At 41.1% G+C, this 16,448-nt stretch overlaps 1 protein-coding gene across 1 annotated transcript in view; it reads left to right on the top strand.

Annotated features, from left to right (window-relative positions):
- The window catches only part of LOC137295778 (importin-9-like), a 125,145-nt gene that overhangs the window by 23,104 nt on the left and 85,593 nt on the right, over window positions 1-16,448 (top strand). Inside the window, exons 3-6 of the mRNA XM_067827320.1 lie at window positions 4,472-4,673; window positions 8,837-8,925; window positions 9,374-9,460; window positions 11,386-11,505. Coding sequence (XP_067683421.1) covers window positions 4,472-4,673; window positions 8,837-8,925; window positions 9,374-9,460; window positions 11,386-11,505 — 498 coding nt within the window. The remainder of the gene's footprint in view (window positions 1-4,471; window positions 4,674-8,836; window positions 8,926-9,373; window positions 9,461-11,385; window positions 11,506-16,448) is intronic.

Raw genomic sequence — 16,448 nt, 5'->3', positions numbered from 1 at the left:
TGGTCTTTGGAAGTCTGAGTTGATACATATATATATGTACCCCAAGTACCCCATATATATGTACCCCAAGTACCCCATATATATGTACCCCATCTCTATGAAGAAGAATTAGACAAACCTGGTTTCCAATTCTTTGAAGATAATCGTCCTTTGGGGAGGGCCACCCACCTCCCTGCAATTCTGTTCGCTGATTTATTCAGCAGAAGGAATGATGATACAGGCTTGGATGCTTACCTGGTTGTCTGTGCATGCGCGGCAGAGGCGTGACTCCACGTGGTGAGGGGCCATACAATGTACAAACAAGACATTTTGTTTATGGTACAATATTTTACTAAAACATTGATTGTCACAAGACATTTTGAGCAGCTGAAAATGCATATATGTACCCCAAGGACAATTATCTTCAAAGAATTGGAAACGTCTACAGGTTTGTCTAAATCTCCTCATCAATAACTGAACTGTGTGTACTCCCATCACACCATATAGAACAACAAAAAGATTTCTTCACATCCTCCATATTTACAGTGATATCCTGTATGATAAATTCAAGAAATGTTTTTACTTGCCTGTCATTTGCGTAATTGCTCATTAAATCTGTGTCAGCGTTCACACATTGTAGTCTCAAAAGATCTTCAAATTCAGTAAATGGCAATTCTCTTTGAGCAAGAGGGTAAACAGTTATGAAAAAGTTTTGAAAGTCTGTCAATCTCTTTCTCATTTAGAGTTACTATCCCTCTTTCAATACTTCATTTCTCTGTCTTTAATTTGGAGGGTATTTGAGCACTCAGTGCAGTCAAATGTTCATCACTGTTCACTATGAGTTTCTAAAATACTGGTTCTAAAACCCTTTGACCCCGTGACAAAGTAGTTGTTTTTCCCATCTCTACCAACAACCCGGCCAAAGTTTTTACCTATTTTACAGAATTTTAAGTAATACAGTCACATTCAAGCATGATTTGCATTGTTATGGAGACCAGCTCTTAGGTATTCCAAGTACATTACTAGTTCAACTAGGGCTAGCACACGCTGTTACATTGGGTTTCGTTTTCTCATTTTGAGTCAATGATTTATTTTCTTCATCAGCTATAGAATAATTGTTATCAGATGTTTGAACAGAGTTTTGATCAGATGGCTTGAAAAGCTCAGAATAGTTTTCTTTTAGGACATTTTTGTGGTGGGTTGTTTGGTTGTGGTCTGCTGCAGCTGACCATGTTCACATGATGAGATTTCCTGTCAGACAAGACTTCCTGTCATGCTCACTGACATATAAAATGACTGTGCCCATGGTAAACAGAAAGATTGTAACCATGGGACAAAAATTGGTTTATGAGTATTCAAATATGTACAGTCAGGCCGCGTTAGTCCGGACCCCAACAATCCGATTCCCGCGATATCCGAACAGTACCTGGCTGTAACCAATCTTGTTTACTATATAAACTCATTACCTGTTGATTCATTAATCCGATGCTTCAGTCTCCGTATCCGGACGTTAATTAACGGTAACAGATTGGCTAGTTACACATGGTTTTGCTTCATTAATCTGGCAGTACGTCAAAAAGGTTCGGATAATAGCCTTACCTCGTGAGCGCCTGTGATTAGTGTTGGTCTTCATCAGCTGACTTCAATTGTAATTGTTAACTGAGGTGACACTTCTGAGTTGAGCATGTCATTAGTTTGTGATTTTAATCAGTTAAGAGGTTTCACTTTTGTTTAGTTTGAGTAATACCTGTCATGTTTCCTTGCTGTATAAAATACTGATCGAGTCAAAATGAGATCAGCTGCACTTGACACCTGTCAGTCACAATGGCAAGTCCCACCCCTAAGCGTAGACGATGTGAAATTACTGCCGCACAAAAAAGAGAAATTTGTAGATACAAAGAGAAAAATCCTAAAGCCAGTTTTGATCTGATTAGTAAGCATTTTGGTCAAGAATTCGGACACGTAATCGGCAAGAGCACAATTTCGGACATTTGGCATAATAAGGAGAAGTGGCTAAACATTGCGGAAGGTTCGGCTTCTTAGACTACGGCAAGAAATGCTAAACATCAAAAGTTAGAGGAGGCTCTTTTTGTTTGGACAAATGAAATGACCAGTAAGAACTCCTCGGTCTGTGATGATATCCTGGCTAAGGATTTTGGAAACAAAATGGACATTCATGATTTTGGCTATTCACGCAGGTGGCTTTACCACTACAAATCACGTTACTCAATTTCGAAACAAGTTTATCAAGGGGAAGCAGCTAGTGCTGATAAAACCGCCATAATCCATGGACGAGAGGAGCTGAAAGCCGTTCTGAAAGAATATGACGAAGAGGACATCTTCAGTATTGATGAGACAGGGTTGTTCTACAAACTCGGACCAAACGACACCCTGGCAAGCCAGAAAATGCCTGGCACAAAGAAATCTAAAGAAAGGATCACCATTGCCGTGTGTGCAAATGCAACCGGCATAGTCAAAATCAAGCCATTTGTGATCGCAAAATCGAGACGTCCCAGATGTTTTGGAAGAGACGTTAACCCAGAAATGTACGTGTGCTATCATTTTAACAAGAAAGTGTGGATGACATCAGACATGTTTTGCGATTGGCTGCGGTCATTTGACAGACAGATGCGATCATGTGGTCGACATGTGATCTTACTTTGTGACAACGCTGCAAGTCATAACTGTGCGAATGTCAAATTGACCAATGTGAAAGTTCACTTCCTGCCTCCCAACACCACATCGCACATTCAGCCAATGGATGTTGGCATCATAAGAATTTTCAAGGCCCGCTACAAGAAATATCTCGTGAAAACATTTCTGATGTGCTGAAGATGACCTGCCACAAACGCTCAATCTCAGAGAAGCACTTCGCTTCGTCAAAACTGCCTGGTCGGAAGTAAATGGCTCCACCATTCAGAACTGGTACCATCATGTTGACATTATCCCCACTCCATCTGACGCTGTCATTGATGAAGATGACATGGCTTTGTCAGAACTTTGTCAGTTTCTCAAACGTTTCTCCAATGAAAACGGAGATATTGAAAATGCTCATGACTACATTGACATCGACAATGATGTAGAAACTAGCCCCTCGCTATCATCAGATGAAATTGTATCCATGGTCACAAGTGCCGACAACGACCTAGAAGATTCTGACGATGAGCCCGAACCAACACCAGCTCCTACTGTGAGCCAAATGAGAGCCTATATGGACTCTATGATAAATTATTTCGAGTGTGTTGGAGATGACAAAAATTTGAAACAATGGTCAGCATGCGTGCGCCTTTCAAGCAACTGTCCAAATAGACTGTTATTGGAGATTTCTTTCAACACAAGTGAGTGATTGGTATGTGTAATACTATAAATAATGTATTCAGACATTGCATTGATTGATTGTTGTGTTAATATTCAAGTTGTAACTGTAATAAAGTCATTTGATACATGTATACGTTCGTATGTTCTTGTCTCAGTATGTCAAAGGGAAGTAAGTCCCCTGAAGTGGTGTTTGCTTCAGTAGTCCGTATGTTTCACTATCCGAACGTTTTTGATGAAAAACAAGTGTTCGGATTAACGCGGCCTGACTGTATGTTATTATTCAATTTGGAAAGAATATGATTGTTTTGAAGATTAAATGATGAAGGGTGAGTTATGTTCCCCAAACTTGGGCTTTTCCGTGCCATTTCACACTAATGGAACACATATGTATGTTGTATTTCAAACCCTGCCAAGGTAAGTTTCAGCATGCATTAAGGTACCCTAAGCAAAATTAAAATACAGAAACATACCTGGTACCCTATATTCCATATTCCACAAACCCAAACTGAAACCAAACGTTGTTCCCTTTACTCTTATTTATGTCTGTTACGAAATATTTGTGAGTGTGTATACCTCCATGAAATGCATCTAGTTAAGTTGTACAACAGTTCTAATCAAGAAAACAGCACAAAGTAAAATGGGCTCGTCCTAGAGTACATATCCTATATTCCTATTCCTAGCTAGTGTACCTCCATGTATGTTTCAGCATCGTTGACTTTCACTGTCAAATAAACAGCATACCAATGACTACTCCTTTTCACATCTTCATTCAGTGTCGAAGAGTCAACACTCTTGATATCATGGCTAGGCCAGTTGTAGAGATAGGATAAATATCAGGAAATATGAGACACACAGAAGCATCACTCAATGTAGAACCATGAAGTACATTATCCAGAAGACCAGTGGGTTATATCTGGGCCTGCAGATAGTCAGCAGTTCCGAAGGGTGAAGGAGTCATGATAACTAAAAACACTTTTACTGCTGCTTTGAAATAATAAATATAGGCACTTTTTCTAGCACTGGCAAAATTAAATTTTCTGAATGTTTATGTTTCACTTACAATTTGTAAAGTTACAAATGCTTGTTTCGTTGTTTTATGTACTTTATGGTTTTGCCCACTTCTCACTGTTTATATCATCTTGCACTTATGTCACAATTATGTTGTTAATCTCAGGCAAAGCAGAAGATCCGTGAGTTGCTCCCGCTCGGTCTTCAGGAGTCCATCAGTAAAGTGAGGACCAGCATTGCCTATGCCATATCTGCCATAGCTCACTGGGACTGGCCAGAAGCATGGCCGCAGCTGTTCCAGGTCCTCATGCAAGCCCTGACAAGTGGGGACACCAACGCTGTCCACGGAGCAATGAGAGTTCTCACAGGTACACACACAAAGTGGTGTCACTCACATGTACAGTCCATTTGGGTCAAAAACGGACTGGTGAATTGCAATTTTTATCATTGTACAAAACTGCCACATAAGTATAAATAGCACACGTTTATCATTTACTAATACCCTATTGCTTTCTGATATTTGAAAAATTTCCGCCAAAAAAGCTGTTTAAGAAACTATTTTGATTGAAATGCAAAATTTGTTACGTGTCATGGCGAGGAGAAAATGCAGAAACAGAACAGCCACTATCTTGTTATGTACATGATACACATGCCTGATGAAAACTGGAGTTGAATGCTGATGTGAAACAGTTGATGATTAAAGTGGATGATTTTTTCCGTGCTGAAGCTTAAGGGGGCAAGCCATTTCATGCCATTAATAAATTCTGTAAGCGAGCATCAAAAGCTTGAGGAGTAACAGCAAGGGTACTGAGAAATGCTCTGGAACACAAACACTGTGAGGATGATGCAAAGGCTAACTAGTTAGGGGTCTTGTCAAAATCACAATAATTAAAACATTTGGACAACTTTCAAAAGAACCTTGTAAGGCAGTCTGTCCACACGCTCTACTCTGAAAACAAATACATGTTGCTGAAAATTTTGAAAAAGCATTTGAATCAAGAACACAACCTCAGGGTATCAAAGTACACTTTCTGGTGATTCCTACACTCTTTCACGTATCATTATAAGAAAATTTCGGGGAAGAATAGGTCAGTACTCTGTGAACGCCCTGATATTGTTTGCTTTTAATAAAGAAGAAATGCGAGGTAGGGTTCAAGCCAGTGTACTTGGACAAGACGTGGGTCAGTGCCTTGCACACTGCAGCGGTCAGTAGATACCCAGTGGGGATGATAAGGGGTCATGTAGAAAGCTGCCTCTAAGGAAAGGACAGAGACTAATCATTCTCCTTGCTGGTTGCTCTATCAAAGACTTTCTCCTAGACTGCAACTTGGTATTCAGGGCAAATCCACAGATAACAGAGACTACCATTCCGAGATGAATGGTGTTGTTTTCCTCGATTGGGTTAAGAACAAGTTGGTTCCAGCTCTACCAGAGAAGTCGTTTACCGTAATGGACAAAGTCCCATACCACAGTGTGCAGGACCCCGACAGTAAATCCCCCAACATCAAACAGTTGAAAAGGTGATATGATATCATGGCACGACAAATTTCAGATCACACGGCCTTCAAAGGCAACAAAAGCCTCAGCTATATGAGATCACAAAAACCCACAAAGGTGAACCTGTCTACAAAGTTGACAGTTACATAGAAAGTATGGGTCACAATATTCTGCGACTTCGATCCTATAACTGTGACCTTAACCTCATTGAAATGATATGGCGTATTGGCAAAGGAGATGTTGCCAGATCAAACACAACTTTGAGATTCGTAGAAGTTTTTGTTGAGGAACCTCAGGTAAAAGTGTGTTATTCCTTGTACTGGGATGTGACTCATGGGTAGAATGGTGTGATTCCATGTACTCAGGTGTGATGCTTGAGTAGAAGGGTGTTGCTCTATGTACTGGGGTGTGACTCATGGGTCAAAAGGTGTTATTCCATGTACTGGTTCGACCCATGGGTTCAAAGGTCTGATTCCATGTACTGTGGTGTGATGTTCGGGTAGGAGGGTGTTATTCCATGTACCGGGGTGTGACCCACAGGTAGAAAGGTGTGATTCCGTGTACTGGGGTGTGATGCTCGGGTAGAAGAGTGTTGTTCTATGTACTGGGGTGTGATCCATGGGTGAAAAGGTGTTATATAATGTACCAGGGTGTGACCCACAGGTAGAAAGGTGTGATTCCATGAACCGGGGAGTGACCCACAGGTAGAAGGGTGTTAGTCCATGTACTGAGTATGATCCACAGCTTGAAGGGTGTGATTCCATGTTTCCAGGGGTGACCCATTGGTAGAATGTGTGATTCTACTTTGCAAATGTTAATTTCAACTGTCTATGAAGATCAAGAATCAGAAATTTCATTGACACTGACAGGAAAAATTATTAATAATTATCAAAATGAAGATTGTGTCATTGACAATATCATACATATTGTTTTACTGAAATAATGATCTGGTTTACTCACACAATGCTCGAAATTACAGTGGAAGCTGTCTTACTCGGACCCTAAGTAACTTTGTTGTCTATATAATTCGGATCGCATTGTTGGACCCGGCAGAAGTTAACTAAGTCATCATTACATATAGGCTAACTAATTCAGACTTCATGTAACTCGGATTTCAGACTGAAATCTCTGTCCTTCAAGGTAATTTACCATGAAAACATCGCTAATTAACTCAGACTAGCAGGACTGCTTGAGGCGGAAGTGCTTTGTAGTTAGCCAATTACCGACTTCAAACGGATTATCAGGTGTGATGATAACCAATTAACAAAAGGAATTAATAAAGAAGTTCAGCAAGCTGACACGACTCACTCAGTGAAGATTGAATCACTTGCACTTCCATACAAGGGCATTACCCCGCCAAACAGCGAGTAACACTACTACTAACAGGAAAACATGGTACGTCACTTCTAGCGCTTATGCTTATGGACAAGACACGAAATGTGTGTTGCATTGGAAACCACCTGACGACAGAGCATTCTTACAATAAATTATTTGTAAAAGATGAGGTGATATTTATTGACGGAATTACAGTTTTGATAATCTACTGATACACAATAATGTCCATGATAATCTTTTGCGCTAATACCCTGAAAACACGTAACACCATGGTAAAAGTACCGTGCATGCGTATCTCCTGGTCAAGGGAGCAAACTCTTGACTATCACCAGTCCAATTCGGACTCCTTGTAATTCAGACACAAAAGTCTGTCCCAGTCGAGTCTGAATTAGACAGTTTCCACTCTATGTCTTTAATCTTTGGCTGCCTCTAATAGGGGCTAAAAAATCCCATCGCCCAGGACAAGTCTGTTTTTATTTTGGACAGTCAAAAAATGGTGTCTTCTGGGCTACTAGATAATTTCTGCTTACAGTTTCAAACGGCAAATAAACTTGGATTTCATTTCATATCTGCTCAAAACGTATCCATTAAATTTCACAATGATAATCAAGTTGAGTTATCTTTCTATTTATTTATTTATTTATTTATTTATTTATTTATTTATTTATTTATTTATTTATTTATTTATTTATTTATTTATTTATTTATTTATTTATTTATTTATAGTAATAACATTTATAGGAGAGTAACTTGCTGCTGAGGGGGTGTGAGTCTGTGACCCACAGGCAGAATGGTGTGATCTCATGTATAGAGGAATAACTTGGTGCTGAAGGGTATGATCTCATGTATAGAGGAATAACTTGCTGCTGAAGGCTGTGATCTCATGTATAGATGAGTAACTTGCTGCTGAAGGGCGGGATCTCATGTGTAGGGGAACAGTTTGCTGCTGAAGGGTGTCATTCGTCCGTTTGTGTGTGTGTCTGTCTGTCCGTGTATACACATTTTTCTGTTTGGGAGCAGGACTTTAAAAATGTTTAATATTTCTTCACCAAACATGGCACATAGATAGATCTGGTTGTGTACTGGTGCCTTTTGATTGTTTTTGCTTTCTGAATAAAACATATTTGTGCATTTTCATGACAAGTTTGACTTTGTGTGTGGTGGTAGTGTTCTTTTCCGAAGCAGAACTCTAAAACCATTCCATATTTCTTCACCAAACTTGACACATAGATTGGTCTGCTGATTTGCTGGTACCTTTGGAAGTTTGGGATTTCTGAATTAAATATTTGTGGCATTTCCATGGCAACAAGTTTGACTTAGTCCGAAATTGGTGGTAATGCTCTTTTCTGGAGCAGAACTCTAAAACCGTTCAATATTTCTTCACCACACTTGGCACATAGAAAGATCTGGTGGTGTACTGGTGCCTCTTGGAAGTTTTGTATTTCTGAATAAAACATATTTGGCATTTCCATGGCAACAGATTTGACTTAGACTAAAACTGGTGGTAGAACTTTGAAAGCCTTTTATTACTCCCCTTCCACTTTTCTATATACACACCAAAACTGTGGCATAATCATAACTTGTAGACATATTCATGAAGGATATTTTTGCTGTTGCAGGTGATATTAATCACTTTGTCCTCTTGTTGTGAAGCTTTTTATGTCTTGTGTTAAGCATTCTTCTCCACTGTTGATTGTAGAGTTCTGCCAGGACGTGACAGACACTCAAATGATTCATGTGGCTCCAATCATCCTGCCTGAGATGTATAAGATTTTCCTGGAGGCTCAGGTGGGTTCTCTGTACATTGTCTGTCAACCGTCAAGCAGTGGTTTGGTCAAGGAACATCATTTGCATTCGTTGATTTGATGTAAAGCACTCTCTCCTGGACACACCATGGACTCACCGTTTTCTGGAATTTCTTCTTTAGCAATTCTTATTTTATCTTAATTGTTTAGACAAAGAGGCAACGAAGGAATCATTTCATAACATTCCAACAACAAGTATTACTGAGAGTAGTGAGTGAGTTTGGTTTTACGCCGCTTTTAGCAATATTCCAGCGATATCACGGCGGGGGACACCAGAAAATGGGCAACACATTGTACCCATGTGGGGAATGGAGCCCGGGTCTTCGGCATGACAAGCGAACGCTTTAACCACTACTCTACCCCACCGCCCCTATTACTGAGAATAAAATATAGATATCATATATAGGGATGTTCTGCTTTGTCTATTTCAGAAATATGGCATCCGAACACGAGGTCGGGCTGTTCATATCTTCAATATTTGTGCTGGCATGATAGCAGCAATGAATGAACTTCAGAAGGTGAGATACTTGTAGGTCATCCTCTAGAGTACTCACCCACCCACAGGTGTACCTTCCCACTCACTGGTGTACTCACCCACTCACATTTGTACCGTCCCACCAATTGTGTTCTCACTCACCAGTGTATCTTCCCATACATTGGTGTCATCCTCTAGTGTATTGTGAGTCATCCTCTAGTGTATTGTGTGTCATCCTCTAGTGCATTGTGTCATCCTCTAGTGCATTGTGTCATCCTCTAGTGTATATGTTTCTTCTGCTTCGTTAGCAGCATAAAGTGTGAGCTAAGGTAGCTGCCTCTCTTTGTCAACAGCATACAATGTGAGCTAAGGTAGCTGCCTCTCTTTGTCAGCAGCATACAGTGTGAGCTAAGGTAGCTGCCTCTCTTTGTCAGCAGCATACAGTGTGAGCTAAGGTAGTTGCCTCTCTTTGTCAACAGCATACAGTGTGAGCTAAGGTAGCTGCCTCTCTTTGTCAAGAGCATACAGTGTGAGCTAAGGTAGCTGCCTCTCTTTGTCAACAGCATACAGTGTGAGCTAAGGTAGCTGCCTCTCTTTGTCAGCAGCATACAGTGTGAGCTAAGGTAGTTGCCTCTCTTTGTCAGCAGCATACAGTGTGAGCTAAGGTAGTTGCCTCTCTTTGTCAACAGCATACAGTGTGAGCTAAGGTAGTTGCCTCTCTTTGTCAACAGCATACAGTGTGAGCTAAGGTAGCTGCCTCTCTTTGTCAGCAGCATACAGTGTGAGCTAAGGTAGCTGCCTCTCTTTGTCAGCAGCATACAGTGTGAGCTAAGGTAGCTGCCTCTCTTTGTCAGCAGCATACAGTGTGAGCTAAGGTAGCTGCCTCTCTTTGTCAGCAGCATACAATGTGAGCTAAGGTAGCTGCCTCTCTTTGTCAGCAGCATACAGTGTGAGCTAAGGTAGCTGTCTCTCTTTGTCAACAGCATACAGTGTGAGCTAAGGTAGCTGCCTCTCTTTGTCAGCAGCATACAGTGTGAGCTAAGGTAGCTGCCTCTCTTTGTCAGCAGCATACAGTGTGAGCTAAGGTAGCTGCCTCTCTTTGTCAGCAGCATACAGTGTGAGCTAAGGTAGCTGCCTCTCTTTGTCAGCAGCATACAATGTGAGCTAAGGTAGCTGCCTCTCTTTGTCAGCAGCATACAGTGTGAGCTAAGGTAGCTGCCTCTCTTTGTCAGCAGCATACAGTGTGAGCTAAGGTAGCTGCCTCTCTTTGTCAGCAGCATACAGTGTGATCTAAGGTAGCTGCCTCTCTTTGTGAACAGCATACAGTGTGAGCTAAGGTAGCTGCCTCTCTTTGTCAGCAGCATACAGTGTGAGCTAAGGTAGCTGCCTCTCTTTGTCAGCAGCATACAATGTGAGCTAAGGTAGCTGCCTCTCTTTGTCAGCAGCATACAGTGTGAGCTAAGGTAGCTGCCTCTCTTTGTCAGCAGCATACAGTGTGAGCTAAGGTAGCTGCCTCTCTTTGTCAGCAGCATACAGTGTGAGCTAAGGTAGCTGCCTCTCTTTGTCAGCAGCATACAGTGTGATCTAAGGTAGCTGCCTCTCTTTGTGAACAGCATACAGTGTGAGCTAAGGTAGCTGCCTCTCTTTGTCAGCAGCATACAGTGTGAGCTAAGGTAGCTGCCTCTCTTTGTCAGCAGCATACAGTGTGAGCTAAGGTAGCTGCCTCTCTTTGTCAGCAGCATACAGTGTGAGCTAAGGTAGCTGCCTCTCTTTGTCAGCAGCATACAGTGTGAGCTAAGGTAGCTGCCTCTCTTTGTCAGCAGCATACAGTGTGAGCTAAGGTAGCTGCCTCTCTTTCTCAACAGCGTACAATGTGATCAAAATATGTGTATATGTCAAAGCAATATAAAACACATTAAACACATGTTTGGTTTGAAAAGTGTGTTACTAATGTTTTCTCGCATCCAGGGTGTTGCCAAGCAACTGTTGTTCCCCATCCTGCCTCAGTTTGTGCAGGCACTGGTGGTGGCCCTGCGGACACCTGATGGGGAGACATCAGATAGCGGACTCAAGATGGAGATCGTGAAGGTGAGAACAGATGCTTCAAAGAAGAGGCGTATATCACGTGACTGATCACATGTTGCATTTGATCCCCCAAGTTGCAATGCTTGATCTCTGTCTACAGTATTTGGCCCCTATAGAGAATACTAGACCTCTGTATACAGTGCTTGGACCCCAGATACAGTACTTGACACTTGTTGTATACAGTAATTAACTCACAGATACAGTACTGGACCCTTGTATACAGTACTTATCTCCTAAATTTAGTATTGGACCCATGCATACAGTACTTAACTCCAAGATCCAGTGCTTAACTCTCATATGCAGTACTTGGCCCCCGTATACTGTACTTAACTCCCAGATGCAGAACTTGGCCCCCAGATACAATAATTAACTCCCAGATTCAGTGCTTGGCCCCCAGATACAATAATTAACTCCCAGATTCAGTGCTTGACCCCCAGATACAATAATTAACTCCCAGATTCAGTGCTTGGCCCCCAGATACAATAATTAACTCCCAGATTCAGTGCTTGGCCCCCAGATACAGTAATTAACTCCCAGATACAGAACTTGGCCCCCAGATACAATAATTAACTCCCAGATTCAGTGCTTGGCCCCCAGATACAATAATTAACTCCCAGATTCAGTGCTTGGCCCCCAGATACAATAATTAACTCCCAGATACAGAACCTGGCCCCCAGATACAATAATTAACTCCCAGATACAGAACTTGGCCCCCAGATACAATAATTAACTCCCAGATACAGAACCTGGCCCCCAGATACAATAATTAACTCCCAGATTCAGTGCTTGACCCCCAGATACAATAATTAACTCCCAGATACAGAACTTGGCCCCCAGATACAATAATTAACTCCCAGATTCAGTGCTTGACCCCCAGATACAATAATAAACTCCCAGATTCAGTGCTTGGCCCCCAGATACAATAATTAACTCCCAGATTCAGTGCTTGGCCCCCAGATACAATAATTAACTCCCAGATTCAGTGCTTGACCCCCAGATACAATAATTAACTCCCAGATTCAGTGCTTGGCCCCCAGATACAATAATTAACTCCCAGATACAGAACCTGGCCCCCAGATACAATAATTAACTCCCAGATTCAGTGCTTGGCCCCCAGATACAATAATTAACTCCCAGATTCAGTGCTTGGCCCCCAGATACAATAATTAACTCCCAGATACAGAACCTGGCCCCCAGATACAATAATTAACTCCCAGATACAGAACTTGGCCCCCAGATACAATAATTAACTCCCAGATACAGAACCTGGCCCCCAGATACAATAATTAACTCCCAGATTCAGTGCTTGACCCCCAGATACAATAATTAACTCCCAGATACAGAACTTGGCCCCCAGATACAATAATTAACTCCCAGATACAGAACTTGGCCCCCAGATACAATAATTAACTCCCAGATACAGAACTTGGCCCCCAGATACAATAATAAACTCCCAGATTCAGTGCTTGACCATTGTATGCAATACTGTTACGAGAGTGTATTTTCTGTAAATTTGTAGTTAAGGATTAAGTGATTATTATTATTGGGTCACAATGTTTAGAATTTTGAGTGATTGTCATTATGGTTCACATTTCGTATCATGAACGTTCAGTGCTTTTTGTAATTGGGCAGCAGGTTGCAAGGTAGGGAGGAAGACAATATGTGGATGAACAACTTCTTTATTGCTGTGAGCTCTCATAGAAATAGAGAAGTTGTTCACCCATATATTGTCATCCTTACAGCTCCAACTTCTACATGCTCTCAAAGAAGGCTTCACGGTAGCTCTTTATAGTTGCCTCCTTTTTAGTATGTGTTTTGATTAGTTGTGCATACTTCAGGGAGATTACGAGAGGGTTAATGGTGATGGTCGCATTGTGCTCGAATGTTCAGGAATCAGTGACTTTGTATATAAATTGTGGTTGTCGTGTTGACGACACACGTACACATGGATTAACTGGAGTACATCATTCAGCTAACACTTAACTGTCTCTCCGTCGATGCTTGACCTACTGCCTGACTGCTCGCCATGTTACAATGAATATAACTGTTTCTCACTCTCAAACCAAGACTTTGGTGAGAGGACATATTTGTGACACATTACTTTAGATGTGACTCAGTTGCATTATACATGAAACCTTGATTGTAAATCTTTGTATCATGCTTTAGTTTGCTGCCCAATACAAAATATTAAATATTTGAGACTTTTGTCAGTGTTGTCTACTTTGTTTCTATTAATGTAACTTCAACAAAACGTGCCTGCAGATTTCATTTGGGTCCTGTATGTAGATATTAAAGCCTGTAGGCGACAGAAGGCCCTGATGGTCAGCTAGCGAATTTAAGTATTGCAGATGCTACCTTTCGCTGTGTGGAATGCATGTAGAGGGGCAAGGGCCCTGATCTGACAATGAGCCTTACCAGTCTGAGTCAGATTCAACCCAACCCTCTCTTCTGCATATTTATTTTGGTTTGTAAAACATAATAATAATGTGATATTTATGGAGTGCTACATCCAGATACTAATAGCTGCTCATGGCGCTACAATACTATAGGAGAAAAAATAGTTAAAGGGGCACTGATGTGGAGCGAATAATGTTTCTTGCCAACAGTCTAATTACGAAACCAAACTGCAAATTGGTTAGCACCCGCTCCCTCGATCGCACAAACGGACTGGGCTCTGGTCCACCTTAGCAGAATTTCTTCATCTAAATAATCAGGAGGCCGTATGCCCATCATATGCCATTATTTAAAAATATCCATGGTATTCCTTGTCTGATCATAACAAAATATCCCAGCAGTGTAGTTTTTTTCGGATGCTTGGATGGTATAGTGACTGATCCAATTTGATCCTATTTCTGTGTTTTTTACCTCGATATTAAATCATGTTATGTGAAAATATTATGTCTACAGGCTCATAGCAAGCCATAAGTTTCGGTCCGAAAGATTGCAAAGCTTTATATTTAGATAGTTTTGAGTGTTGGCCCAGCTGTGATAGCAAATATCAAACGTAAATTTTGGTAGCTATGGTAGCTACCCTGGTTTATTGACTATGATAATAAAGACACACAGTTGATTTATTTTAATTCGTAAAATAAAATCAGTGACTTTGCCATTGGTAGAGAAATCTGAAATTTTTCTTACGTAAAAAACTGATTACACCTATTTACCCAAGTATGTGTACACATCAAATGCCTTCGGCCCATAAGTGTTTTCAGGCTGCATGCAACACAGAGATTACATCTTCCTTGATGTAACTCACGTTTGATGGCGTAAACCTACACATGTTATTTGTCATCATTCTCTTGGTGGTCAGTTAATGAATTTATAACAGGTATAATTAGTGGTAAGACCAGTCAGATTACTCAACAAAGGCTCCCATTTGGCATTTCTCCCGGCTGGAGTAAATACTCAACATTATAAATTAAGGTCTGTAGTGGCAAATGTATTGCATGTTATGTAATATGTGCATGTAAGTGATGCAAGAGGGTTTATCAGCTGAGTTACAAAAACAAACATCAATCAAAGGATTAACCGATAACACACTGATTGATTAATTACTTCTATCTTCTACAGCCGATTCGTCAAAAGGCAGTGTGAGTAGATGTACTACAACATCCTCCCTTCAAAGAATTAACCACCATTGCGTTGATTGATTGATTGCTCATTATTGGTTAACTAAATGACAAGTAGTATAGGGAATAGGGGTTCTAAAACACTTTCATAAAACCCCTCTACAACGCCTTATTTAATAAATAAGGCTTTGGTTGGGCCATTAGCTCTTGCTACTATTACCCCTACTACAAAATTACTGTGCCTTGGTAGGAGGTAATAATGTGCCGTACGGTACGATCAATAATTCTTCTCTTACAAACCCCCTACCCGGCCCACCCCTCAAGTAGTACAAGTTAGGTTCGTCGGCTTTCATATCCACTTTATCTATGTTGTAAGTTTTGACTGACCATATAGGATCGGTGGCTCGCTTACGGCTATCGCCCCTATGTCATGTTTATATCGAGGAAACAGTTTAACGTGAACCGCCTACGATCTCTTTGGTGTTCATAATAAAGGCTTGCTGGGCTTTTTGTATTCCCTGTGCTATGTACTTTTTTTTCTCGTCCTCGCTGATAGCAGACTTACGAGACTTGGACCGAATATCTTGTTTCATTCCGTTATATTTTGTGAGTTCAGATAGGATTGAACGAAACTCCTCTTCTGAGATCTTACTGTCAGAGAGTGCCGTGGAAATTCGCTCACTCACTGTGTTCAGCTTTGCTTCGGCCAGAACCCTGATCTCGTCGTGTTTCAATGCCTTACGATTAAGTCTGCGTGATACTAACTTAAGCGCCAACCCTACCAACCCTGTCACCCCAGCCGTTATTTCAATACCTAGCACTATAGGTGCAGCCACGATGGTAGTCAACAACCCAACGCCTGCCGCCCCTAGTCCCATGCTGGTTACCATAAGGGTAGTGTCAGCCCCGTCCACGATATTGAAAGCTCTATTGTACTTTTTACATAGTGCTTTCCGCGTGTCACGGTCTTGTTCTAGTTGACGTTTCACATCACATAACTGCCTCAAGCGGAACCCATCTACGGTTTCAAGCGTCTTCGCTACTTCCTCTACGACTGGGTACAGACCCATCCTATAATATATATTTTGAAAGATATTTTAATTGGGGTTTAGTTAAAAATCTATCAATGAATTTAAAGCCTATAATTTCTAGACTGTTAGTCAGGGTAATAGGTGAGAGGCTAATAGGATTTGTTGGTATAGAATGAACCCCAAGGAGGCTTATTAAGTGGTTTATAGGACCCGTGGTATCCTGTTGTATAACAATACGGCAATATTTGCCTTTGTGTATGCTAAACCAGCTTATTGCCACCCCGGGTAAAATTTGGTGTCTTATTGGGTGGTCTCCATTGTCTGAATACTCAAAGAAGACTTCTAT

This window comes from Haliotis asinina, chromosome 9 (assembly GCF_037392515.1).
Source record: "Haliotis asinina isolate JCU_RB_2024 chromosome 9, JCU_Hal_asi_v2, whole genome shotgun sequence".
Taxonomy (NCBI): domain Eukaryota; kingdom Metazoa; phylum Mollusca; class Gastropoda; order Lepetellida; family Haliotidae; genus Haliotis; species Haliotis asinina.
Note: the sequence above shows the minus strand (reverse complement) of the source record. Positions and strands in the feature narration are given on the sequence as shown.